General features: G+C 41.4%; 1 protein-coding gene across 1 annotated transcript; it reads left to right on the plus strand.

Annotated features, from left to right (window-relative positions):
• The first annotated feature begins 16,251 nt into the window (after nucleotides 1-16,251).
• LOC145586839 (mitochondrial carrier protein MTM1-like) lies at nucleotides 16,252-25,547 on the plus strand. Its single transcript, XM_081643778.1, has 10 exons — nucleotides 16,252-16,717; nucleotides 18,360-18,434; nucleotides 19,104-19,229; nucleotides 19,764-19,823; nucleotides 19,908-20,078; nucleotides 22,996-23,095; nucleotides 23,532-23,623; nucleotides 23,715-23,864; nucleotides 24,274-24,332; nucleotides 25,035-25,547. Exons 1-10 carry the CDS (start codon nucleotides 16,487-16,489, stop codon nucleotides 25,168-25,170), a joined length of 1,200 nt encoding a protein of 399 aa, XP_081499904.1. The 5' UTR covers nucleotides 16,252-16,486; the 3' UTR covers nucleotides 25,171-25,547.
• The last annotated feature ends 66 nt before the right edge of the window (nucleotides 25,548-25,613 follow it).

Raw genomic sequence — 25,613 nt, forward strand, 5'->3', positions numbered from 1 at the left:
GTGGAGTTGACGACGTGATTGAGGGTCTAAGCTTGGAGCTACGAAAAAAAATCGGCTCTTTTATGTCGTAAGACAAGATATATTGGTTCTCCTTGTATCATGAGACTGGGTGTATATAGGTTCTCCTTGTGCCGTAAGACAGGGGTTTTAAATGTTTTGAGTGCGGTTTACTCTGAAAAACCAATATTTGTTTGGAGCTCGGTTTTGCTCAGGAAAAACCAAATGAAATATGACGAGTTCAAGAAAAGAGACGTTCTCGTTGTAATTTTTTTGCAGGTTCGACAACAATGACGCTCCTGGTTGTTTGATGATTGATGGGTTCGAAAAGATGACGTTCTCATCATTCTAAAAGAAAAAAAAAATTGAAGGCGACATCAACAGAATAATGCATCTCGATCGACTTCAACAAAGTGAAAATTTGATGAAGGCGACATCAGTAGAGATTGGAAAATATATGTGATATATTTTCTGTATGTATCTTATTATGAGAATAATATATTTAGATTTATTTATGTTAAAATAATATTTAGTGAATATATCATTAGGATATATGGTATATCTTTTAGGAAGATTGTTTCCTATCTTATGAGCGTATGTTTTGTATAAATACTCAACTTATTGATGAATAATAATCAAGTAATACAAAGCCGTTCTATTCTATTTTCTCTCTAATTTATCATGTACATATGATAAAAAGTTAAAAGTAATTAGTTTATTATATTATTCTAATCAATAGTAAGTTTATTATATTATTAATCCATGGCTAATAATAGTAGCCAATTTACTGGAGTATTACTTTCAAGACAAGTTTTGTTTCAGGGTTTTTTGTGAACTCCTCGGATACTGGTCACGTTCTCCTGGCAACGAGACGTGGACACCTGCAAAACAACGAATATTCCGTTTATCGGAATATTCGCCTCGGACGATCAAGTTAGAGATCAGAAATCGGAAAAGCTAGAGAGAAAAAGTAGAGAGAAGTTGGAGCTCTTTAATGCTCTATATTTATGTTATGTCCCAATCCACCCCTCCCATCATAAATGATTGGGGTATTTATAGGGGTGGGAACATGTACCCCTCTAGGGTTTATGCCCTAGAATTTCGTGACATGATTGGCTGCGCAATCAGAGGTTGCCACGTGTCATGGGGGGCGCCGTTTTACGGCTCTCAAGGGTTTCTCGGGATTTGGGCCTGAGGTCATCAGGGCCTTTTTCTCTTTCTGATGTTGTATTAGGGCGTTTAGAGATGGCTGACATGTGTCACCCTGACGGGTGGACACGTGTCTCACTCTCATAGGGCCACGTGTCGCCTTTTTACTGGGCCACGTGTCATTATGAGATTGGGCCACGTACCTGGGGTATTTTTACCCTAAACATTTGCCCCTCAGAGGGGGTGGCTCGTACACTTACTGGCCGCCTCCTCTGAACTTGCATTCTGGACGTCCTGGTACTCTGGGTTAGGTTTGCCTCCCATCTGCCCTGGACGTCCATATACTCTTGATTCAAGGCTCTTTTTGCTACATGGACGTCCATATACTCTTGATTCAAGGCTCTTTTTGCTACATGGACGTCCATATACTCTTGATTCAAGGCTCTTTTTGCTACATGGACGTCCATATATTTTGCTCTGGATGTCCTCGTAGTCTGGAATGATCTTGGCTTCTTGCTCATTTGGACGTCCATACTTTGTACTGGACGTTCTCGTACTCTGAGAGAGGCTTAACCTCTGAGTTCATTTGGACGTCCACTTACTTCGGGATGGACGTCCTCATACTCTGGGAGGAGTTGATCTCCTAACTACCCAGAGCGGCCACAACAATGAGGCTGGACGTTCTGATACTCTGGGAGGAGCTATCAGAGTAACTACCCAGAGCGGCCACATATTTTCTTCGACATAAACTGGGCTTCCATGATTTCAGACGTACTCTCTGGCTCTTTAATCATGCTTCGTACGTCTGAATTTTTCCTTTTGGACTAAACGTCTGAGAATTGGGCGGACGCATTTTTCTCTTAGGTATTCTCAAGCTTTGGAGACTAAGTGTTGAAGGTGTAAAACTCTTGAATTTGTCACTTGACTCATTTCAACTCACTTGGACGTGTCGTCAATTGTCCGTCCGATTTTTTCACAAGTTAACAGAACCCTAACGTCGTTCTGTCCCTTTCTTCGAGTAATTTCTTCAAGAAATTACCGTTTGAATGTTTAGGCGGGAAAGACAGTTTTACCATTTTGCCCTCATGAATTCATTCTATAAATATGGGAGGTGAATTCTCATTTTCACACTTTACCCAATTGTGAATTCTAGAGAGAAGTCAGAGCGTTCTAGTGAGAGAAAGTTATTTTTCCCTTAATCTTCAAGAGCGCCGCCGTGAGTTTGAGTTTTCCGGGAATTTTTTGAGTTTTTCGGTCAATCTTCAAGAACTTCACCACCACCTTCAGAGCTTTCAGAACGTACAGAGGTAGGCCGTCTATATTTTCTCTTTTACTTTTACTTGTTTTCTTTTTCTTTTACTTCAATTCTGGATCCATACTCGGCTTCGTCTGACTCTCCTCATGAGGCCGGCCGTTCGCCTGGGACTGAGGAGTCTAGAGTGGACGGAGAAGAGTTGTCTCCTCCTTGGAGTGAGTCTATGTCTAGTGCGTACGTACTCACCCCCACTTATTCTTCTCTGCCCCAACAGGCAATGGCTAGAACAATGCGTACGCGCGAGCTTCACGCGGTCAGGAACCCAGACGGAAGTCTGGTTCATCCTAGGGTCCCTTATGACCCTAGTAACCCAAGTACAATGGTGGAGACTGACTCCACCACCCAAACAACGACCGCCTCCACTGGCTCTCATCACTTGGCCGTGGAGGTCACTTCTTCCTTCGAGGAACGCCTGCAAGCTGAAGGCGCCTCGTCCGCACCTGCTCCGGAACTTAGGTTCCCTCAATTTGCCAGTTCAGTCATGGATGGGGCCGAACTGGTAGCCTGCAAAGACAACCCTTCCAATCCTGGGACGGACGCTTCTGGTTCGTCCGTCCCCTCTTCTTCTCAACCCCTGCTTCAACCGGGCGGGGCGGACAGACCCTTGACGAGAATCTCAATCAGAGAACCGTCCATCCTGCCTATTCGCAGCGCCCCTCCTTCGGGAAATCAGGCGGACGCTGCCAAGGACAACGGCAAGCGTCTATTAGTTGAGGAGGGCGTTCCTTCTTCCATGGGCGTACAAAGCTCAAGAGGCCGAAGCTCGGCCGAGGCAGCAGACCTGGACAGGGTGCTGTCTTCAGAGTTTGGGAGTGCTCCTTCTCACCAAATGGAAGAAGAAGAAGTTGAGAAAGAGGCCGTGGGTGAGACGGCCGAAGGTGAGGCGGCGGCCGAGGAAAACGTCGCCAACATTGACAACTTCAGGGACCCGTACGCCTGTACGGTTGGGGAGACGGCCCTAAAGTTCCTAAAAAAGGATTTTGAGAAGTACAAGGAGTCCCTCCATTTGGGGGAGGGATTCGAAATACAAGTCCCCAGGAAAGCCATTGCTGTGGCTACCTGGGATGAGGAGAAGCCGCGCAAACGGGCGTTTTGCGTTTACAGGGCCGCCTTGGATGTGGGCCTTCGCTTCCCTCTTCATCCATTCGTCCGGACAATTCTGGACGAATACGACATTGGCCTCTTCCAACTGACGCCAAACAGTTGGTTGAATATTTTTGGGTACTTAGTGACGTGCATCTGCAAGGGTTTCACGCCAGACTTTGCAGTCTTCTGTGAGATGCACTCACTTACTCGGCTGGAGAAGGATGTGGATGGTTGGCTCATCTTGAGTGCGACCAGGGATTACATGGTTGTGGTCGACCGTGTCAGCAAATGGAGGGACTGGAAGCACCGATTCTACCGCATCAAAACTCAAGATGCGGAGTTCAACCTCCGCATGAACAAGTGCCGTCCGGATCCCATTCAGCTTGGACGCGGGGACCATAAACCTGACAAGCCGCCCATCCATCCAAGCCACGAGCACCAGCTTGAGTACTTCAAGGTCAACCGAGTCAGGCGGGGTAACAAAACTGAACGTGTCCCTAGCCATTGGGTTCCTCTTGCCAACTGGCTTAGGGACACTACCTTCATGTCTGCGTACGGCCTGTACCAGAACATGCCTCAAGGTGGACACTTAGATATATAACTTTTTGTACGCACGTAAAGTTTTTAGAAAAATATTCTAACAATTTTGCTTTTTTCTCTTTGCAGCGGAGGCGTACGCTATGCTGGACTCGGCCCAAAAAGGGGAAGTGGAGATGTCCGAGGTGGACTTGGCTCGATACAAAGCTCGTTTTAAGATGTACGAGCAACTGAAAGAGGTAAACACTTAGTTTATTTTTGGAGTTTCTCTTTCCCATTGTCCGTTCTGCTATATTGGGAGGAGCCTGCTTCCCAAGTTTGTACGGACGCTTTACGTTCGTTCAGGCATGCTGGAAGGGAGCTCCTTACCCAATTCACACGGACGCAAGCATATACTTTGCCTTGTAAAATTTTTCTAACTTTGGTTGTATTTTTGCAGTCCTCCTCTACTCCGAAGGCTAGGAGGAAGCATCCGGCCACGCCCACTCCTGATGCGAACGCATCCAAAAGGAGGAAGACGGTTGCTTCCAAGACGTCTTCACAAACCGCGGCCAAGGCGAAGTCGCAGACTGCTACAACGCAGTCTCAAGGAGAACAACCCCGGCTGACACAAAGCGGGGCCTCCAAGCCCGTGGAACCTGTTGCTGATCAGGTCCACGATGAGTCCGTCCCTTCGGACGGTGGGGATAAGTCAACCCCAGAAAAAATGACCGGCCGCTTCACGGTTGCGGGGGTCGAGATAGTCAAAAAATCTGACTGGCTAAATGTCAGTCAGTCGGCCAGCGATGCTGATGCTGGTCGTCCAGAAAACGACGGGGAGGCCTCTTTGCCGCCTCCTCCCATCAATCTCTCTCCTCCAAGCTTCTCCACTGGTTAGTCGTTCTTCTTTCTTTATTTTTGTACAACTTTATTTACTTGTACTTGTAAATTTTAGCTAACTCTTCTTGCACGGTCGTCCGCAGATATATCAGAGGAGATGCAACTGAGGATGCCCGGCCAGTCACTGACTGGTGCGGACAGGAAGGCCATGCGCGAGGCCATGGTTCGCGCGGTCCCCCAAGCGCAGCGTGACAAGCTGCGGGGGATCAATGAGGGGTTCCTCGGCCCCATGCTTAACTGTAGTGCCGAGGTACGCTTCTATTTTATCACATTCTCCTTTCCAACACTTAGCGTATTTTCTTGTTATTTGACTAATTTTCCTTCTACTGTCCGCAGCTTTTCCTCCGCTTGAACGCCTTCCTTGACTGGAAGGATAAAGAGAACGAGCGGTTGAAGCAATCTTGGCTCGAAATCAGGAAAACCGATGATGCTGTAACTGGGACGGCCGCCGTCCAAAGGGTACATTTTGAGACCCAAATAACCGCGCTGTCCGACAAAGCGGCGCGGCAAACAGAGGACCTGGTCAAACTGGGCAAGGCACTCGAACAAGAGTCCTTGGCCAGGGAGGCCTTGAGGGTCGAAAGGGACGAGGCCGTCCTGGAGAAGGAGAAGTGGAGGTTGGGCTTCGAGGCGTCTGAAGCCTTGAAGAGCGAGCTGAAGCTGGCCTAAGCCAACCTTAAGTCTGCTCTAGATGAAGCGGACGCGCTGAAGGTCGAGGTTGAGACCTTAAAGAAGTCCATTGCGGACTATGAGGAGCAACTTAAAACTCCTCGGCCACCCAGCGCGGAAGAGATCGTCCGCATTGAGCAAGATGCTGAAGACAGACTTAAGGCATACTTCTTCGATGCCTTTGACTTGATGGTGGACGAAGGTGAAGCCGCCTATTATGAGGAACGCTTCAAGAAGCGGCTTCAGTACGTCTGCCTCAGAGAAGAGGCAAAGAAGGCCGGCATGCCTCCTCCTGAGCTGGTAGTTACTTCCCCCGAGTCCGGAGAGGACGGGGATGAGGAGGAGGCGGACGACGGGGCTGCCAAGGCCGAGGACGCCAAGAATGCAGAGGAGCCTGCCAAAGATAATACGGCTAAGTAGAGCTCAGGTCCTCCAGCAGCCGTCTGCTCAGCTCTCAAGCTTTCCTTCTTTTTTCAGCTTACTTTGTACTTAGCTTATTCTGTACTTCTCTTTTTTTTTTGTTTTTAATTTGAAGCCGCCTGTTAGAGCGGTATTGTAAACATTATGGCCGCCTTTGTGCGGTCTTATTAATGAAAATTTTGTCCGCCTTTGCGCGGTTCTTTCACCTTTGTTTCATACTTGGCAATTTTTTGCAATTTTGCATTTTTTGAATGATTTTCGTACGTCTAAATATTATGCCTTTTCGTACGTTCCTAGGGGTATGCCCCTTTATTCGGTGTTCGCCTAGTCCATTCTCTAAGTGGTTTGATTAACTTGGTAGTTTTTATGCCTTAAAAGGGTATGACGACTAGCAAGTTAATCAAATCATAGTAATGATTGCCCTTGGACTAGGTGAAGCACCGAATCACTTTAATTGGCCGTTCGGCTATCATTGTACGAGTAGTCCGTTGAATCTATCGCTCGGACGCACCCTAGAAATCCCAAGTATTATCTCAATTTAGAGATTCCTTGCTCGGCCGGGCCAAATGCCTAGGTATGCCCTTGCCCTATTTGTAAAGGACACTTGTTTTCTACACAAGTTCGAAATACCTTGCCTCAATCGTCCACCTAGAATTGGGCGGACGCATTGATCTCTGAATTAGATCAATTTTTTTTTTTTTTTTTTTTTTTTTTTTTTTTTTGGTGTGGCCGAATTGTTATATTGGGAGCAACCTTGCTTCCTTTTCACTTTGGCCATTTAGTAAGAATGATAAGTCGTGTTGCCATATTGGAAGCAACTTAGTAAATCATTTCATTCGGCCTTTAATCATAAATAATAATAGGCAAATAAATAGTTCAACAATGCCTGACTTTTCATTAATTTTGTCAAAGGTACATTGTTGTGGCCGTATGACTTTAATTACAAGGCTCGGTCAGTAGACCTAGCTGTATAAACAGCTTTTTGGCTAAGTATTTAAAGAAATAAAAACTTAAACATGATATTTCTTCAAATTGTCAGTGTTCCACGTCCGTGGGATATGACGGCCATCAATTGCCTCAAGGCGATATGTGCCGTCTCGGACTTCTTCCCTGATTCGGTACGGCCCCTCCCAGTTTGGAGTCAACTTGCCGTCCTCATTGGCACGACCAACAGCTTCCATTTTTCTCAACACTAGATCCCCCATTTTGAGCGGCCGCTTAGACACTCGGCGGTTATATGCCCTTGTCATCCTTAAGCGATAAATTTCATGCCTAAGCGCCGCATTGCCCCTAGCTTCTGGAAGGAAGTCTAGGGCGGTCTTCATGGCCTCCCAATTGGCCGATTCATCATAAAGCATTACCCGCAAAGTGGGCTCGTGCATTTCAATTGGGAGTACAGCCTCAGCTCTATAGACCAAAAAGAATGGAGTCTCCCCTGTAGAACTCTTTGTTGTTGTCCGTATGGACCATAGCACATTGACCAACTCGTCTGCCCATAGGCCGCCTGCCTTTTCAAGCTTGCGCTTGATCCCATTTGAAATCAACTTGTTATAGGCCTCAACTTGGCCATTGGCTTGTGGTCGGCCGACTGAGGCAAAACAATGAGTTATGCCCTGGTCCCCCAACCATTCCTTGAGTTGGCGCGTCTCAAACTGAGGTCCATTGTCGAACACCATTGACTGAGGTACCCCGTACCGAGTGATTATGATTTTCCAAATGAAGGCTAACACATCCGTCCATTTGATGCCCCGGACGGCCTCAGCTTCAACCCATTTAGTAAAGTAGTCCACTGCCACTAGTACATATCGTCTCTGGCCGGATGCAGGAGTATACGGCCCCAAAATGTCCATGCCCCATTTAGCAAAAGGAAGCGGACTACTGATGGCTGATAGACTATTTGCTGGACGATGAATGAGGGTCGAAAATCTCTGGCACTTGTCACATTTTTTCACCATTTTCATGGCGTCCGAATTCAAGCTCGGCCAGTAATAACCCAAATGTGTCGCTTTTTCAGCTAAGGCTCGTCCTCCAATATGTGAGCCACAATGTCCCTGATGAAGGTCGTCCAACACTTCATGCCCTCTTTCAGGAGTTATACACTTAAGGTAAGGCTTCACAAAGGCTCTTTTGAATAGTTCCCCATCCTTCATCTCGAACCAGGCCGCTCTCCTCTTCATTAGCCAACTCTCTTTTGGATCGTCCGGAAGTATTCCATCCCTTAAGTAGGAAATAATTCCATCCATCCAGGTTGAACTTCTATCTATTATCTAAACGGGCTCGGCATCAATGCTCCTTTTCTCCTTTACTTCCCAAAACACTGATCTTGGAGTATCACATGATGCCGAGGAAGCCAATTTGGAGAGGGCGTCCGCTTGATGATTCTCTGAACGAGGAACTTGTCTGAGAGAGAAATGTTCTAGGCTCTCGGCCTCATCTTTTACTAGCTGCATGTACTTCATCATGGCCGGCTCCCTGGCTTCGAAGCCACCATTGACTTGGTGAACTATTAGCCGGGAGTCCGAGCATACATCAACTTTGGTTGCCCCAACCGCTTTACACATCCTTAGGCCGGCCAACAATGCTTCGTACTCAGCTTCATTGTTTGACGCTTGGAACTGAAATCTCAATGCGTACTCATACTTGTCTCCCTCAGGAGATTCACATATAATACCAGCGCCACACCCGGTCGCTGTTGCACTACCATCCACAAACACTTTCCAGACTTGGTCCCCGGCCGGCTGAAGGTCAGGCCGTGTCATTTCAGCCAAAAAATCCGCAAAAGCTTGCCCCTTAATTGCCTTCCTTGGTTCAAACACAAGGTCAAAACCTCTGAGCTCCAAGGCCCACTTGAGCATGCGGCCACTCGCCTCTAATGTTGAGAACGACTTCTTCAAGGGTTGGTCTGTATAGACCACAATTGAATGTGCCAAAAAATATGGCCGCAGCTTCTTTGATGCCATGTATAAGGCCAGACCAAATTTTTCAATTGGGGGGTACTTAAGCTCAGCATTATGAAGTACATGGCTGATAAAATATACTAGGACATGATGGCCGTCCCTTTCAGCAAGAAGGACGGCACTTAGAGAGTGTTCAGAGATGGCAAGATAGATGTATAGCTTCTCATTCCTGAGCGGACTGACGAGGCGAGGCAATGTATGCAAGTGACTCTTCAACTGTACGAATGCTTCCTCGGCCTCCTCTGTCCACTCGAACATGGCTTTCTTCTTAATGGTTTGAAAAAAGTAACGGCACTTATCCCCTGACCTTGACAAAAATCTTCCAAGGGCTGCTAAACAGCCGGTCAGTCTTTGCACTTCCTTGATTGTTCTCAGAGACTTCATGTCAAGGACGGCTTGAATTTTTTCAGGGTTGGCCTCAATTCCTCGTTGATCAATCAAAAATCCGAGAAACTTGTCAGACTCAACACCAAATACACACTTCTTTGGATTTAACATCATCTTATGCCGCCTGAGTTCGGTGAACGTTTCTCGTAGATCCTTGAGGTGGTCGGCCGGCTCTTTTGACTTGACAATCATGTCATCAATGTATGCCTCCATGTTCCGGCCGAGCTGGTCTCTAAAGACTGTATTAACAAGCCTCTGAAATGTAGCAAGGGCGTTCTTGAGGCCGAATGACATAACTTTGTAACAATACAACCCCTGCTCGGTCACAAACGCTGTCTTTTCTTGATCTTCTTCCCACAAAGGAATTTGGTGGAATCCGGAGTATGCGTCCATGAAACTCATTAGGGCGTGTCCGGCCGTAGAGTCAACCAAACGGTCAATCTTAGGCAAGGGGAAGCTATCCTTAGGACACGCCTTGTTCAAGTCCGTGTAATCCACGCACATCCTCCAAGTCCCATTCGGCTTTTTCACAAGAACTACATTGGCCACCCAATCTGGGTAAAAGCACTGCCGAATGAAACCGGCGTCCAGCAGCTTTTTTACCTCTGCTGCGGCCGCCTGATTCCTCTCTTCTCCGTGATTTCTCTTCTTCTGCCGGGCAGGCTTTATCAGAGGATTCACGGCCAGCTTGTGCACGGCCAGGTCAGGACTTATTCCTAGCATTTCACCAACTTCAAACGCAAACACGTCTTTGAATTCTCTTAACAGCTGGACTAACTCATCCCCAAGCAATCCCAAGGCTATAGTGCCAACACTAACTGTCCGTTCTGGGTGGTTGGAGTCAAGCACTATATCCTGGTGGCTGCCGGCCGACTGGGGCCTCAACTCATCTGGCCGGCCGACAGTCATTAATTGCTAGGCTTCTTCTGCCCTGGCCGCCTTACGCTTCTGGCCGACCTGGTATGCTGGGAGTGAGGTTCCTTCTTCCTTAGGCTCGGACAATTTTGGGCCGCGTGCTGTTGGCTTCACGGCCAGCTGATTACATTCCTTAGCCATTTTCTGACTTCCTTGAATTGTTCCAATTTTTCCGTCCGACCTTTCAAACTTCAGCAACATCAAGTGGGGCACTATGACCGCCTTGGCTGCATTGAGAGTGGGGCGACCAAGGATGACATTGTACCCGGTTAACTCTTTTACCACAAGGAAACAGACGACCATGTCTCTTCCTTCTCCCTTCTGCCCGAAGCGGATTGGAAGATCAATCCGTCCGACCGGATGAATGACATTCCCCCCAAATCCTACCAAGGGGTAAGTTATATCCTGGAGAGCATCTTCTGGGAAGCTTAAATTCCTCAAGGCAGAGAGGCTGATGATATCGGCCGAACTCCCCGTATCGATTAATATCTGTCCCACCTTCAAATTTGCTATCTTCATTACAAAGACCATGGGATCATTGTGCAAAGCCCTGACCTCTCCATGGTCAGCCTCACTTATGATCACTTCATGAAACGGCTCGGCCTTTACGGCGTCCGTTTGCATCACATTTGACAGGTTTCGAGCGTCCTGCTTGATTCCTTTCATGGTAGGGCCGCCTGAAGCAAAGCCTCCTGATATCACGGCCACAAAACCTGAATCAGTGCTATTCCCATCATCTTCCTTGTCATTTTTCTTATCACTTTGTTGCTTTTTCTCGGACATGTTGTCTGTCCGTTTGAAGGTGAATTTGGACTTGGTCACATAGGGTTTCAGCAGACCCTTGTCGGCCAACTTATCCAACAGCCTCTTCAGATTGATACACTCGTTCGTGTCATGACCTACATCCTTGTGGTAATGACAATACTTGTTCTTGTTTCTGTACTGGGCCGAGCCTCTCAAAGGCTGAGGCTTCTCAAACTCAAACTTGTCTTTTATCTCCATCAAAATGGAGTAGCCATCCTTGTTGAACTCATACTGGGGCTCGTACGTCTTGCTTTTCTTTGACTTGGGTTGCTTGTCATCAGCCACCAGATTTCTTTTCTTTTGTTTCCTTCTCTCTTTCGGCCGACCGAGTCTTGCTGAGAAGATTGCTTCTTCTCAGCCCCCTTGGCCGGCTGTTCTGATTTGGTGAGCGAACAAAAGTCCGCGGCCTCAATATAGGCTTCGGCTTCCCGCAATACACCTGCGTATGACCGAATCTTTTTTCTTACCAAATCAAACTTAAAACCATTATGCCTTAATCCCCGGAGAAATTCTGAGTAAGCCATTTCGTCCGGAAGATTATGAATTTGGGCTTTTTCTTGGTTAAATCTTTGGACGTACGAGCGTAGTCCTTCATTATTTCCCTGGACAATTGTGGCCAAGTTGAGACTTGTCTTTCTTGGTGGGATGTTGTATGAGAAGTTTCCCACAAACAACAAACTGAGGGTGGTAAAACAATTGATGCATCCGGCTGGAAGGCTGTTAAACCAATCCTGGGCCACTCCTTTGAGAGTGGCCGGGAAGCATCTACACCATGTAGCATCATCTACACTTTGCAAGTACATCAAGTTCCTGTACGAGGTAATGTGCTCCTCTGGGTTGCCCGTACCATCATAGGCACCCACTAGTACACTCTTCACTTTTGCTGGTTGAGGGGACGCTAGTATGTCTTGCGAAAACGGAGGCGGCTTATCTCCCAAATTCAACAAACGCATTTGCCAATCGATGGGCTGAGGCTGAGCGGACGTTCCAGCCAGGTAGGGAGCTTGGCTGAACATCTGACCATACGGCCCATATTGCCCAAAGACTTGGGGAGTTGGCTGTATCAACCCATTGAGTACTTGAGGGGGCTGATATTGTAATGGCTGAACTGGAACGGGAGTGATAGTATGAGCAGCTTGACTCCTGCTGGAAACGGCCGTGTTGGTGTATTGGGAGAAAGATTGGTTGGAGACTTCATCCGGCATGGTTGGGGTAGAGGCCGTGTCAGAGTATGCGGCCCTCTCCCTTTGCCTGTGCCGAATGTAATCCCTTGCGTCTTTGAAACGCTGTGACAGCTCAGTCTCAACTCTTGTCGGCTGTCTGCCCCTCCCCCCAGCCGACTGTGTTTTCGCCAGCAGGCTAGAGAAGTTGGTCCGTGGGACTCGGGGAGACCTTCCATGCGGACTGCGGAATGGGGTGTTACCAGCATCAGTTGCGTTGGTCTTGTTGTTGGCTTTCTTGGAAGTGCCTCCTCTCCCCTTTTGCTGGGTAGCCGCCAACTCCCTGCGGAGCTTAGTCAGTTCGGCCGTTAGGGTAGCTGGGGTGACAGGAGGTTGTTCGGCCTCTTCAAATGAGGCAGTCAAAGGATTGCTTGAATGTATGGTAGTACGTATGTCTTCTACATATTCGTCCTCGCCTGGGCGAGGACCAGTATTAGGTGTCTGACCATCTAGTGCCATAACGGACGAGTATCCCCACAGACGGCGCCAAATGTTTCAGGGTTTTTTGTGAACTCCTCGGATACTGGTCACGTTCTCCTGGCAACGAGACGTGGACACCTGCAAAACAACGAATATTCCGTTTATCGGAATATTCGCCTCCGACGATCAAGTTAGAGATCAGAAATCGGAAAAGCTAGAGAGAAAAAGTAGAGAGAAGTTGGAGCTCTTTAATGCTCTATATTTATGTTATGTCCCAATCCACCCCTCCCATCATAAATGATTGGGGTATTTATAGGGGTGGGAACATGTACCCCTCTAGGGTTTATGCCCTAGAATTTCGTGACATGATTGGCTGCGCAATCAGAGGTTGCCACGTGTCATGGGGGGCGCCGTTTTACGGCTCTCAAGGGTTTCTCGGGATTTGGGCCTGAGGTCATCAGGGCCTTTTTCTCTTTCTGATGTTGTATTAGGGCGTTTAGAGATGGCTGACATGTGTCACCCTGACGGGTGGACACGTGTCTCACTCTCATAGGGCCACGTGTCGCCTTTTTACTGGGCCACGTGTCATTATGAGATTGGGCCACGTACCTGGGGTATTTTTACCCTAAACAAGTTTGATGTGAGTTTAAATAATCTCCTTAAATTTTTCCAAATACGCATCTAATTTAGGGGAAAAAAAGATTATAAACCATGAACCACCCAACCTAACCCAAATCCAATTGACTCGTGACTTAGCCAACACATACTCAAGCTTATCCCAACCCACTGTTGAATCATCATGGTCCGATTTTGGATCACTACACCCCAACCTAGTCCATATCAATCCAAACACAACACAACCCACCTCAATTGATGGCCATCACTAAGCTACTCTTACATTCATATACGATCCCATAAGAGTCCTTGATTGTTGGATGATAAGTGTCCTAAAAATTTTCATTTTTTTTTAACGCACAAAAATCTATCTGTTAATCTATACTAAAAGCAAATCCTTCCATGACACTTGTCATTACCTTGTAAAAAATTTTCCGCCATTTTCGCTTCTCTCTTTTTATTTATTTTTTTTTTGCAAAATTTTAAATAAATTATTTATAGCTTATGATATTTTCTTTTCATTTTGACAATTATATTCCATATATACCCAAATGAAATATTTTTAAATATCTTTTATATACTTCATATTTTGTAATATTATTGTAAAAAATATTTAACCACCGTGCATTACATGAGATTTTAACCTAGTGTAAAAGTAAATATAAAAACAATCATATACTCCGCATTAAACTAACAATTACAAATGCCCCCAAAGGCGCCAACTTAATAATCTTAAATATGTCTAACCACTATCTAGTTTCTACCTCTCTCGAGGGCGGGTTTAATCATCGCTATAGTCGTTAGCATCAAAGGATGGGTAGAACCGTAGAAGGAGTGAAGCAATTAGTCTTAGTTGCACTCTAGTGCAACTAGAATAGCTGTATCACTGCCTATAAAATAAACATGTAGTAAAAAATTATGAACACGTAAAAATAAATGAACATTCAGTAATAAAAAATGCACACATTTAAAAAATTGAACATTCAGTATTTAAAAAGTGAACATGTTAATAAAAATGATAATTCAATATTAAAAATAAACATGATAATCATAAAATTTATGAGCCACAACCTTAAAAATGAACATTTAGTGTAAAAATAATTATGAACACGTAAAAAAAATAATAAAAAAAGAACATTTGTTATAAAAAATGAACATGTCAAAAATAATTATGAACATTAGCATATTAAAAATGAACATTTTTCATTCAATAATAGAATAGCCAGACTTCACCAAATAAAATGAACATTTCATAAAAATATATGAATATATTAAAAAAAATGAACATTTAGTATAAAAAAACGAACACATGAAAAAAATTTATGAACATTTAGTATATTAAAAATGAACATTAATTTCTTATATTCATATAAATTCAAATTCACTGTATATAATTATTAACGGAAAATAAAGATAAAATGAATCATTAAAATATGTTCAGTTTTTATGTACTAAATGTTCATTTTTAGTGTACTAAATGTTCAATTTTAAAGTTCACCGTGTTCATTTTTTTTCTTCCAAAAATTATGCACGAATATTAGCAACTCAATCAAAAAGCCTAATTCATTATAATAAACAAATTAAAGATGTAGCAATTCAATAATTCATCACAAAAACTCATTAATTAAATTAATATTCATAAAATATTCAAAATTTCAGTACTAGATTCATTAAAAAGTCAATTAAAATTCATCAAATTGTGAAATTCACTAATTATAAAATCAGAAAAATCAATAACAATTTTAGCCCAAATCTAACCTAATTAAAACTAATTAAAAATCTACAATACAAAAACTAACCTGCATTGATGATCTCTTTTGAATAACAACCAAATCCATAATATTGTAGAAAATTGAGGAAAAAGAATATGGTGACGATCGCAACGAAGATGATGGAGAATGTTACAATAGTGAGGAATTGGAGAATATTCAAAATAGGAGGATAAAGAAGTTTACAAATTGAAGGAAAGTGAGGTAAGAAAAAAAATTTACTTATAAGGAATGAAAAAAGAAAGAGGAGAGAGAAAATTTAGAATGGAGAAGAAAACAAAGAGATAAAATTAATGGAGGTAAGGAAGAAGAAAGAGAAAGAGGTAAATATAAAGAGGGGAGAAGAAAACAGAGAGAGAAAATTAATGGAGGTAAGGAAGAAGAAGAGAGAGAGAGGTAAATATAAAGAAAGGAGAAAAAACGTTTGTTCGTTTTTGAAATACTATGTGTTCATATATAGGGTTGTTGTAACTAGTTTAGCTACATATGTATGTAGCTAAGAATTTATGAGAGTGAAGGACACTATATGAGGTTTATGTGACGAGGTTGCCTTTGATATTAATTATGGAGTCATCCAATTTAAAATAAGTGACATAGTATGGTGCCTAGTGAGTAGACCTGGTTATTGGGCGGGTCGGGTCAGGGTCGGTGCGGGTCGGTTGCGGGTCAGGGTCAAAGAGGGTCACATTTTATAGGGTCAATATAGGGTCGAGCCAATGCGGGTTGATAATGGGCGGGCCCTACAAAATATCAATTAAAATAAATATTGGACAAAGTCATTATTAAATACATATGAATACAAATTAATCTATATAATTATTTTTACATTATGTATTTTCTTTATCAACTAAATTGGAAAAATATGTTGGCCCTATATTGACCCTACCCAATAAGGGCCCTGTCCATTAATAGCCCTGTCCATTAAAAGCCCTATAAACTTGGCCCTGACCCTGTTATCATTGGGTTACCCTGTCCAATAACCACCTCTACTAGTGAGTAGTGACGATAGTTCTAGACAATTTTGGGTGGAAACACAACACAAATACACAATACAAATTCCAATATTCTATCCTCCTTAACCACCTACGCATGCAATGACCATGCGAACACGTCAATATGTCAACCTCTTCGATTTCTTCTCTTTCACGCTGAATCAAATTCCCGCTTTAATTCTTTGGCGCCCTTCCTTCCACGCCACCATTCTCTCTCCTACAATTCTCTCTCATCTTCTTCCTCTTTTCCATTTCCAGAAATTTCTGCTCCAACTCCTAATTTCCAGATTACTAATTTCAATCAATCAACACTTCAATATCACCAAATTAGTTCAGAATTTCTTCGAATTTTTCGATGGGAGGTGCGAGGAACACTCTACCAACACGATTAGGTGCTGTTGCGGCGACGAATAGGGTTGAATTTGATGAAAATGTTGATAAATCGAAGTTAGGGTTAGGAAATGATGAAGATTCCAGAATCAAAACCCTAGCTGATCTCAATTTAGGCTTTGGTGAGCGTGCGATTTCCGCCGCTTCCGCCGCCGTCATCTCCGCTCTCATCGTTAATCCTCTTGACGTTGCCAAGGTTTTCCTCTATTTCTCTTATTGTTTCCTTTTGATTTTGTGCATTGTAATTTAATTTTCTTAATTGAGTTACTGTTTCGATTTTCTTAATTATTTTCCCGATTAGGTTAGATTGTTTTGTATTTTTAGCATCGAATTGCCGATTTTAACTATATATTAGGAAATCGTTGATTATATGTTCGTAATAAGTAGTTTACTGTACAAACAAAGGCGATACTTCCGCAATTTGTTTGTTCGATCATGCTGAAATTTGCTCAAACTCGATTATACATTCAACATTATAAATTAATAATTATTTCAGCTAGAATTGAAGTTGTTTAGTTAATCGTCTGTAGAGTTGTGAATTGTGATTAGGTAATGAAGATTATCTTGATTGTTCCTTAGTCAATGCAGCAATGTTGCATTTCTTGTTATCTGCTAGGTTTCCATGCTAGGACTTTTGAGGTGTATATGTGTGTTTTGCAAGTTGAAAGTCTCAGTGGAATTACTTAAGTTTAGTGCCGAAGTTAGTGCATCCGCACAAGGTCTCGCTCGGATTATTGAAGTTTTGTGCTGAAGTTAATGGATCCTCAAAAAGTCTCCTCCTTCATTCATACAGACTCTCATGAATGTTAGACTATGTAAGCAGCGACTACTTGGCTTTAACTGATGTACTGGTACAAGATATCATTTGTTAACCCAATGCTGGCAAATTTAGTCTTTGCAGTAAAAGATTCATCTCTTATTAGGTCTGGTTCATGCAGCTATTATGGTACTGGGCACTGGCTGCTCTCTTGATTGGAAAACTGATTAAATTCTTCTTGTAAATTGCAAGCTAGTTGCATTTTTATTGATTATAAATGGATTTAACTATCCTGTGTCAAGGTGGTTCCTTTCTATTATACTAGAGAACTGGAATATGCTCTGGATTGAAAGATTTTGATTAGAATTTAGAATTCTTGAATGCGTATGGCTCGTGCTGTTTTTAAGGTGTGCGCACATTGATGCTGTATGCAACTTGTCTTAATTGTGGTTCGTCTCTATCCTATAACTTTTGCCATGTCTACTAGGAATGTATTGTATTGTGGTCATACCTTTACTCTCATAAGAGTCATAAACTCATATCCCATATTCCTATAATGTTGAAACCTGGATAATTAGTTGAAGTAACGGCTTATATGAGGTACTAATTGAAAACTGTCATATATTAGGAATACAGGGAATAAAACAAGTTTTTCATGAATATCTAATAAGAATGGAGTAACTTGGAGCATTGGAGGTTTTTCCCACCTTATCTTTCTTCATTTTATTTTTTTATTCCCGTTAATATAATATCTGTTTAGTGTTCTATGCCTTCCTTCTCCTTTTATTATAATCTTTAGCAACCTGTAATTTGGCCTTAAGCATTTTGTTATGTAGGTCATATGCATAATCCATATTGCTTGTTATAGGTAGTGAGAAACCTAACATTGGTTTTGACTAGTTGACTGAGAAACTTTGTTCAGTATTCCCGTCTCTTATTTCTCACATCTCTGTAAGGAATTAATAACGTCAGCTATCAAACTTTTCAGCAATGTCATGTTTTGCATGTCAGTGGATACTATCAACTATGATGTTGTTCACGACAATGTTATAATGCCTTTTATTAATGTCTATATATGCAGACAAGGTTACAAGCACAGGCTGCTGGCGTCCCTTATCAAAATCAATGTGATCCAGCATGTTCTGAAACAAATATGGTATTTTTTTCTTCCTTTATTAGAAATAATATGGCAAATTTTGTTATGAATTGACACTTAAATACAACCCTACAATACACTTGCTAAATATATCGAGTTATCGACTATGAGCAAAAGTGACTAGTTGCTAGGAATTTATCGATAGAGCTAAATTTCCTTCCCCTCAAGCTTGTATAATTTTTTGTTATGATTTAATTTTGTGTATCTTTGAATCGCCAAACTTCCAGTTCATTAATAAGATATTTGGTAAGCTTAAAACACAGATCTCCATAATTTATACTAGAGAAGTAATATTTCATTATCTCTAATCAATTCTAAGAGCAGTTGTATATTTTCATGTATAAGTATTCTAATGCTAAAGACTTATTCATCGACAGTATATATGTAAGTGTTTTGGATAATTTATAGCATGGTTGGTTCATTTAGCATTTTGACAAAGTCAGTATGCTCTAATTAATGGCATACTTATATACTAGGATTGATTTAAATTTAGGGATAAGGATTGATGTAAATTTATTTTGGCTGGTCCTATCCTGTCCAAAGCCTGTTTGCTAGCCCTCTTATTGGGGATGAAAGACCTCTTATTTAGTGGTCTTGCCTATTTGTGTCTTGAGGTTTCCTTAGGAGTTGATCTTCTAATTAATCCTGGTTTTAAAATTGTTGTCCCAGATGCTTCAAAACCCCAGATCTTCACAGCCACAAAATGATATAACTCGTGCTAATGGATCAACATGCGCTCGTGAATGTTCACGATATAAAGGAACTTATGATGTTTTCTTCAAAGTCACACGCCAGGTCAGCAAAAGTTGTTTTTGGAAGATTTGCCCCCCCCCTGTTAGAACATGTATACACTGTTCATTTTCAGTAAAGATTTAAATTTTATATTAGGTGAAGGTTCTTGTGATTGGTAGGGATGATGTATTTACCTAAATTGATGCAAATATTCTTCTTATTTTGTCTGTCTTAGGTTTTTCCCCCTCTTAGTGCATCAAGTATTTTGTTACCAACATGCTGCCTTTTGAGTCTCGATGGCTGCAGCGTATCTTTTTTGAGTGTGAATTACTTATAAATTATGGCATTGTTGTTTTTAATATTGGGATTTTCTGATTTAAATGTCATAATCGTCAGATTTTATTCGTGATCTGCTGACTATAGTTAAGTAATGCAATAACTATTTGTTGGGCGTCTTAGTGGATATGTTAGAAAATCAAATACTAGTAGTACGTTTCGCATGCCATGGAAATACCCCCTCTTCTATTCCTACCTTTCCTTATTTGGCTGTTGAATCTTGCTAATAATTATTGAGGCCTTACAGGGATGATTGTGCAGGAAGGATTTTCTAGATTGTGGAGAGGCACAAATGCTAGCTTAGCACTGGCCATTCCCACTGTAAGTATTTTCTGTCTGCAAGGCCTGCGTGTAATTCCATCTGAAATAAATCATTATTAATTTTTTTTTTTTTTTGAATTGTAGGTGGGAATTTACTTACCTTGCTATGACATGCTAAGGAATTTTCTAGAGGAGCTTACGGAGCAGTATGCTTCCAGTTTGAGTCCATATTCTCCTTTAGTAGCTGGATCTGCTGCTCGCACATTGGCATGTATTACTTGTTACCCCATAGAACTGGCACGAACACGTATGCAGGTATCATTTTTGTCCTTGGTATCTTCTGATACCTTTCACTAAATGGAGTTTGGAAAGTTGTTGCAGTATGAATGGGAGTTAAAAAACATCATCTTTTGTTTCAACTAGGGCAGCTAATGCGTGCGATGCACGCGCCATGACTAATCATATTCAAAAGTACTTTTGGTCTGGCCTTAATTCACAAATGTAGTTGTTGATATGTAAACAACTATGTTTAGAGGTATAATTGTCCTATGCAACTAACATTAATGAGAAAAAAATAAGTAAATAAACATTTTTGAGGGTATAATTGTTAATCACTATTCATTAAAAATAACTTGTACATATTAATGAGGGTGTATATGTAAATGCACATTTTAAGGGTATAATTGACATCACACTATTCATAAGAGTATTCTTATACTTTTTATAAGGTAGGGATATGAAATGCCTTAGTGGCTTTGCTTTTTCTTTGAAGCCTCTTATTGTTGATGTACTATTTCAAATGTGTTGATTTTCCATCAATAATGATATTTATCGCCAACATGAGATGATATTCCATTGTTATGGATACTTTTTCATAAAAAAAGGCTTCATTGACTTCATTGTCTACAATTGTAAACAACCAACAAAAATCAACATTGATTGGTGTTGAGTAACAAACACATCACCTATATAGGATAGTATAGTATAGAAATGTATAGTATGATGTAAACCTATGTAATACATGAATGTACTAACAACATAATGGTATGGTATTGCAAATACTGGATTTAGGTAATAATTAATAACCCAATGAAGGACTCTCGACACCTTAATAGGATCTCGGGGTGCCAAATTGGTGATTGGAGCCATCTCGACCAGCTTTTGCCTACCAATATTACATAATTTCAAAATAGTCGCATAGTTGAACTTAACTCATTATTGGGACTTTATAGAGAATATAGATCTAATGATAGGCCTGTTATGGTTTCAAACCTATTTCAACTTTTTGGGGGTACCTAACACATTCATTATAATTTTGGGACAATTTCTTAAATTGATTCTAAAGCATGGATTTTAGCTTTCAATGTCGGACAATTTTTGACTTTTTTAGACTCATAAGGGAAAGAGTTTGGGGTACTTCTCATGGACCCAAAAACATCCTGATAGGCTATTTGGGAAGTTTGAACCGTCCACTTTGTTTTTGAACCATCAATTTAGCCGTTCATGCACATGCCCTTTTCATTCAATTAAGGCCACCATGAACTTTTATGTAACCAATTAGTGGTTGTATATGGTTCCAAACAATAATATATGACCCTAGTTAGCATCTCCCACCATCTTTTAAGTTTTTAACACCTAGTCCCGAAATATCCGAAAGTGGTATAATTTCGTGTATTATAGCCTTCAAATTTGGCGTCCGGAGAACTTTTTTTTAACCTCTCAAGATTATGCTTTGAGGGGTTCCCAAAAGGCCCTTAGAGGCCTACATGGTGCCCAAAATCCATCTCATTCATGTCTTAATCCACCCTTCAGTATCATATCCTAAGATGTCTTGCCTAGGCTTTGTTACCTTGAATTGGCTATGTTATTTTGGCTTGGCCTTGCATTGGTTTACTTTGGCTCTAAGGCAAACCAAAACATTACCCCTATTCCATAACCTACATAAATATCATAATGGTATGTAGAGTAATGACTTTGGATATAATTGATAACCTAATGAAGGATTATTGCTTTTAGGACCTTGGTATGTCAAGTTGGTGATTTGAAGCATCTTTTCCCGCTCTTGACTACTAATGAACATAATTGTGAACCAATGTCTTTTTTGGGACTTTATAGACTTATTGGTAAACCTCTTATGGTTCCAAACCAACTTATCCAGGACACCCCACACTTTCACTTTAATTTGGGAAAATTTTTCGAAATTGATCCTAAAGTGTGGATCGGTAAGCCTTCAGTTTTGGGTTATTTTCAATATCTTCGAACTTGGGTGTGCTTTTTATGAACTCCACAACATCTCGGAGGCCATTTCATGGTTGGTGCCGTTCACTTTGTCTTTAAGATGTCGATCTAGTCGTCTATGCACACGTCTCCCTTCATTAACTCAAGACCACCATGTGCCTCTATGTGGCCGATTAGTGACCATTCATGGTTCTAAACAACTTATATGAACCTGGGATACATCCTTTACCAGTTTTCTACACCGGGTATTCTTTGAAAATGGTCGGATTTTGTGTATAACCTTCAAATTTGGCTTGCAAGAATTTTTTGGACATGATAAGATTATGCCTTGAGATTCTTCCAGGGATCCCAAAGGGCCCTAGGAGGCCTACATGGTGCCATTAACCATCTCATTCATGTCTTTTCCCTCCCTTCGCTATCATGTCTTATGATGCCTTGACCTTGGCCTTGTTGCCTTGAGTCGTGGCCTTGTTGTCTTGGCTTGGCCTTGCCTTTCCTAGGCTTAGCATTGCTTTGGCCCTAAGGCAAGCCAAGATGCTACTCTCAATTGCCAAAAATAGGTGTATTCTAAGGATGAGGTGTTTTTATGCCCTTTTTGCCCAAGGACATGGGTGTGCATTCACTTGGGCAGCAGCACCCAGCCCCTATGCCTAAACGTATCTTGGCTATGGCAGCAGCAGCAGCACCTAGGCCATGCGTGCCTTGGCTAAATAAGTAAATAGTGACGGCAGCATCAGCTCCCTGAAGGCCTTGAGCAGCAGCTGTGCGTTGGCCTCCCCCATACTTGACATTTTTTTTGCACCCATGGTACTAGACACCTCATTTAGCCAAACATAGGCATTTTTAGTCAGATTGTAATTATGTTTTCTGTGTACCATTATATAGTCCTAGAATAATGCGTGATTCCAATAGGAACCAAACTGTCTCAAATGTTGGTAGTACTATTATTATTAGTCCAGCTATGTTGTACTTATTCTCTTTCTTAAAACTGTAGGCATTTATGGATCCTCGAGCTGGTGTCAAGCCTCCAGGAGTTTGGAAAACTCTGATTGGGGCTGTATCCCCTGCCAGAAGTGCGAAACATTTGCAAAACTGTATGTTTTCTCGTCATTGATGGACGAATACTCTTTTAAAGTTTTGTGGACAAGGGTTCAATGACAATTTTTATTGAATTTAATAGTTGATTTATATGTCAGAAGAATAGACAACTATGTCTACCTTTTAGTACATTTCACCCTCAAAAAAGAAAAAACATCTTTACAGCCTAGAAAATGAGTTAAAACCCTTGTGTAAGTGTTGTGATACTTATATATATTTGTAATTTAGTAGAGTGGAATGAATTTTGAATCTCATGACCAGAAAAATAGTTATGTATCAGCATATTTGTTTGATGTGTACCATTAACTCTTGGTATTGTGCCACAATTTTGTCTGAGATCCAAAGGGGCAATTAGAGAATTTTTTTGGTGTCTTTCTCATTTTGTTTGGAAATTTTTCCTAAATCACTCATGAAATCTGTATTTTGTTACAGTACAAAATTATCGTGTTTTGTGGACGGGTCTTGGAGCTCAACTTGCTCGTGATGTTCCTTTCTCTGCCATTTGTTGGGGAACACTTGAACCTGTGAGTTTTACTCTTGAAGTAGATTTATTCATTTTTTTAACAGTTGCATATTCAAATTAATGTTGAGGTTGCGTTACTCGTATGGTTTCAGATCAGAAGAAGAATTCTCAGTTTGACTGGTGATGAAATGAATGCAACGGGTGTTTTAGGTGCAAATTTTGCTGGCGGATTCGTTGCAGGTGCCCTTGCTGCAGCTGCCACATGCCCTCTAGATGTTGCAAGAACTCGGAGGCAGATAGAGGTGGTTTACATTAAATGTCTATCATGGGATTTATGAACAACCTCAATTGTGCTAACAAATCCACTTTGATTTGCCATTTGTCCATGTACAACTTCGACCATTAAATGTTTTAATTGTCTGAAGTATAAATTATAAAATGGCAAAAAGCTTACATTTGAAAATATGTATTAGAAATTGTTTTGTTCCTTTGTATGGTACAAAAAATCAAAGTGGAGCAGCTTATAAAAAAAGGAGTATGTAGTAGGGGATACTGAGCAGATAAATTGGCAAAAAAAATGGAAATCACTATGTTTAATGGGTTTGGAAAACATGGGTATATGAGATGGCGATGGAAAAAAGTAGTCCAAATATCAATGTACTAATGGTATATGTTTTTAGCTCTAATGAGTGTTCATTTTGGCCTTAACAGAAAGACCCAGCTAGACAGAGGAGGATGACGACCAGGCAAACATTGATGGAGATATGGAGGTAGGCTTTATCTTGTGCTTTTAAGATGTCTATATATTTGGGTTTTGAAAGTAGAGTTGTACGTGATTTTCGAACTGCCTAGAGTGGCAACTATGCTGTTGGTGTAGTCTCCTGAGATGTCGACTGCTTTTTGATCAGTTTTGCACCCTAATATGTGCAAGCAGCATCGGCTCTTAGCACCAAGCTACATAGTATTATGGCTGAATTTACATGAAGATATACAGGGGTGGTCTGTTATCTTGTTAATGCCATTTCCATTACCATTACCATTATATATATATAATTTGATAGAGTTTCTTTTATCGTATCATTGCAACTGAAATGTTGTTTCATTAGAATCCTAAAATGTCGGCTGACTGACGTGTATCACATTAAATAGCAAATCGAGGTTAGAGACATTTGATTAATGTTGTCATCCAAGGAAATTTCTCATAAGACTTTTGCTTTTTCCTTGGAAGGGACCAACTTGAATGTGCGCTTCTGGAATTTTTGCTCAGTGTAGCTGCTAGAGCTGAAATCTGAAAATACACATTCTATTTTGGCTGCTGTCAATGATCATGAATACATCATTATTTAATTTCTATAGTAGTACCAAATTTACTTTATTTTGCTTCTCATTCTCACTAAGTTGTTGCTTTTTCTTTCATGATTAAACAAGATTTGGCATGCTCAAACTTTGTTATTTAAATTTGTTAATTGCAGGGATGGAGGTTGGAAAGGGCTATTCACAGGAATTAGTCCTCGGGTTGCCCGTGCTGGTCCTTCAGTTGGGATTGTAGTTTCGTCCTATGAGCTTATGAAATATGCCTTATATCGTAGGCACTTGAATGGTGAATGATCTGAGTACACTATATGCTTCTATCTGGTCCATGCCAACCAAAACCTTTATAAGACGTGCCATACTGATGGTTGAAGTGGTTGGTATGGTGCATGACACTCTTTGCCCTTACAGACGCCTACATTGTTCACTGCAATTTTTTGCATTCTTTTACCTCACAGACGCCTACATTGTTTCCCTGCATTTTTTTTTTTTTTAGAAACTATTCTTTTATTCATCAATAAGATGATACCAAGCTTGTAAAATTTAATTTTTTCATTCAAGTTTAAGCAGAGAAACTAAAAGTGTTGTTAATAAGAAAAATATACTGCATCACTAAAGCTGTAGTGATAGAATTGGTTTGTATCAAATATCAAAAATCGATTTTATAAGTACACACCTTTCATATATGATACTATATAATGATACTCCTCATTACAGTAAAACCATTGCACAATCGATTC

The sequence above is a fragment of the Chenopodium album genome, chromosome 16 (genome assembly GCF_948465745.1).
Source record: "Chenopodium album chromosome 16, dcCheAlbu1.1, whole genome shotgun sequence".
NCBI classification, from domain to species: domain Eukaryota; kingdom Viridiplantae; phylum Streptophyta; class Magnoliopsida; order Caryophyllales; family Amaranthaceae; genus Chenopodium; species Chenopodium album.